Consider the following 2500-nt stretch of genomic DNA (forward strand, 5'->3'; position numbering starts at 1 on the left):
TAAACAACATTACAAATTTTTTAACCACATCGTTAATCAAATATTTTCATAAAACTAATTAAATGTCCTAAAAAATATCACAGTATTAATAATCCCGCTTTCGAAACATTGTGAAAAAATATCACATATCTAATATCATTATGAATCAAATCTAACAATAAAAACCACAATTCATTCTTCATGTCCATCACATTACCTTGCATTTCGTCTCTGCCTCCTGAAGTTTGGCTGCAAGGTCCTCGACTGAACACTGAAGGCTGATGACGTTGCGTTCCCGTTCCTCGTTCAGCCTCTGTTGGTGTTCTGCATCTTGTTGCTTTTGCTGATGCAGAGAGCGAGGTGCGTTAGTCATTATTCGTGATCCGAATTTCCGTAAGTTAAACATATAATTTTTTCCGCGAGGGAAGTAAATGAAGTTTGATTTAATATATATTCTTTTTTTTTCTTATTATTATCATACTCTTTATTATGGTAATAATAAGAGCAATAAGATAATGATAAAATTAAATTGATAATAATTATAGTAATAATAATGATAGCATAAATAATAATAATGATAATGATAAAAAGCATAATGACAATAATGATTAAATGATAATGATAATATAATAATAATGATAATAATAATAATAATAATAATAATAATAATAATGACAATGATAATAATAATATTAATATTAATAATGAAAATAACCAATATTGATAATAACAATGAGTTATAATAATGGTAACCATAATAAAAACAATAATAGTAATGATAACGAAAATAATACTAACAATGATAATAACGACAAAATGGTGATGATAATATTGATAATGATAATAATTATAGTAATGTTTGCTAATAGTAATGATAATAATGATAATGATAAAATCTTACTGATGATAACAAAAATGATAATCATCATAATGATCATGAAAATAATAATATTGATAATAACACACACACACACACACACACACACCCACACACACACACACACACACACACACACATATATATTCATATGTTTGCATACAGAAACCAGAAATCATCCCTACATAAACCTTTTTATCAATATATGGCTCTGTCTACATAAGGATGCCTATACATGTACAGAGTATATGTGTGTTAGTTTCCCTTTACCAAAAGGTTCTCATCAGCGATTCGGAGTTTGTTCGACAAGTCCTGCACTATGACCTGTAGGCTGGCGATGGTGTGCTGGCTGGCTTGCGATGGCGCCTGTTCTTTGTATCTTTCTTCCTTCTAGAAAAGAAAATGAAGAGAAAAAGAGACAAGAGAGATAAAAAAGTTAATTTTATGTATGTACAATGCATTATATATATATATATATATATATATATATAATATATATATATATATATATATATATATATATTGTGTGTGTATATATATATATATATTATATATATATATATCTATATATACTATATATATATATATTATCATTGATAATATATATATGATAGATATGTAATGAATGAAATTAGAAAGGAAAAGCAGAGCACAAGAAGGAAAAGAGAAAGATGAAAAAAGGTACCATCCATCCCAACTCACAGCAATATTTCCCTCACCTCGTACTTGTCAACTGTCGCTTTGCACTCAGCCAGGTTTTGGTCCAGATTCTTAATTCTGTGTTCAAGATCTGTTATCTGTTCTTGGTGTGTTTGTTCCCTCTGCAGATATTCGTTCTCTTTCGCTTGCTGTTCTTCCTGAAACGCGTTTAATACTATAAGTGAACGATGTATTCTTTGTTACTATTACTATTGCAGTTTTTGGTACTTCTGTTATTGCTACTACTTTTACTACTTCTGCTCTTAGTATTCTTCCTACTACATCTGCCTATACTATTTCTAGAATTTTTGACACTTCTACTTCTATTTCTCCATCTGCATTTTTTAGAATCCTAACCACTTGTACTACCAATTCTACTTATACTTCTATCACGGCTTCTACTTTATGACAACTTCTGTTTCCATTTCCACTAACTCTTTTTTATCCTCACACGATGAAAAATTACCACTGCAACACACAACAAACCTCCAAGGTCTTGATTATTTTGGTCAACTGTACGTTCTTGCGTTGTAGAGTCGACATTGTGGACACGTTATCTTTCAGCTGGTTCTCCATCGCCTTCAGTTCGGTGACCTTTTCTCGCAGTTCCTTCTGGCATATGGTTAGAATGGTGAGGATGGTAATGAAGAGAAGGGTGGTTTTAGGGGGAAGATTGTTGATGGTGAGGAGAGATTTTATTTTCCTTTTAGCGCCAAATTGGATATATGTATATATATATATATATATATATATATATATATATATATATATATATATATATATATATATGTGTGTGTGTGTGTGTGTGTGTGTGTGTGTATGTGTATGTGTATGTGTGTGTGGGGTGTGTGTGTGTGTGTGTGTGTGTGTGTGTGTGTGTGTCTGTGTGTGTGTGTCTGTGTCTGTGTATATGTATGTGTGTGTCTGTGTATGTGTATATATACA

General features: G+C 30.8%; 1 protein-coding gene across 1 annotated transcript in view; it reads right to left on the reverse strand.

Moving 5' to 3' along the window:
* Nucleotides 1-187: 187 nt before the first annotated feature.
* The window catches only part of LOC119569236 (spindle pole body component 110-like), a 3597-nt gene continuing 1284 nt past the window's right edge, over nt 188-2500 (reverse strand). Inside the window, exons 3-6 of the mRNA XM_037917488.1 lie at nt 2042-2164; nt 1576-1713; nt 1127-1246; nt 188-322 (exon numbers count right to left, since the gene is read on the reverse strand). Coding sequence (XP_037773416.1) covers nt 188-322; nt 1127-1246; nt 1576-1713; nt 2042-2164 — 516 coding nt within the window. The remainder of the gene's footprint in view (nt 323-1126; nt 1247-1575; nt 1714-2041; nt 2165-2500) is intronic.

Source organism: Penaeus monodon, unplaced genomic scaffold (assembly GCF_015228065.2).
Source record: "Penaeus monodon isolate SGIC_2016 unplaced genomic scaffold, NSTDA_Pmon_1 PmonScaffold_13574, whole genome shotgun sequence".
NCBI classification, from domain to species: domain Eukaryota; kingdom Metazoa; phylum Arthropoda; class Malacostraca; order Decapoda; family Penaeidae; genus Penaeus; species Penaeus monodon.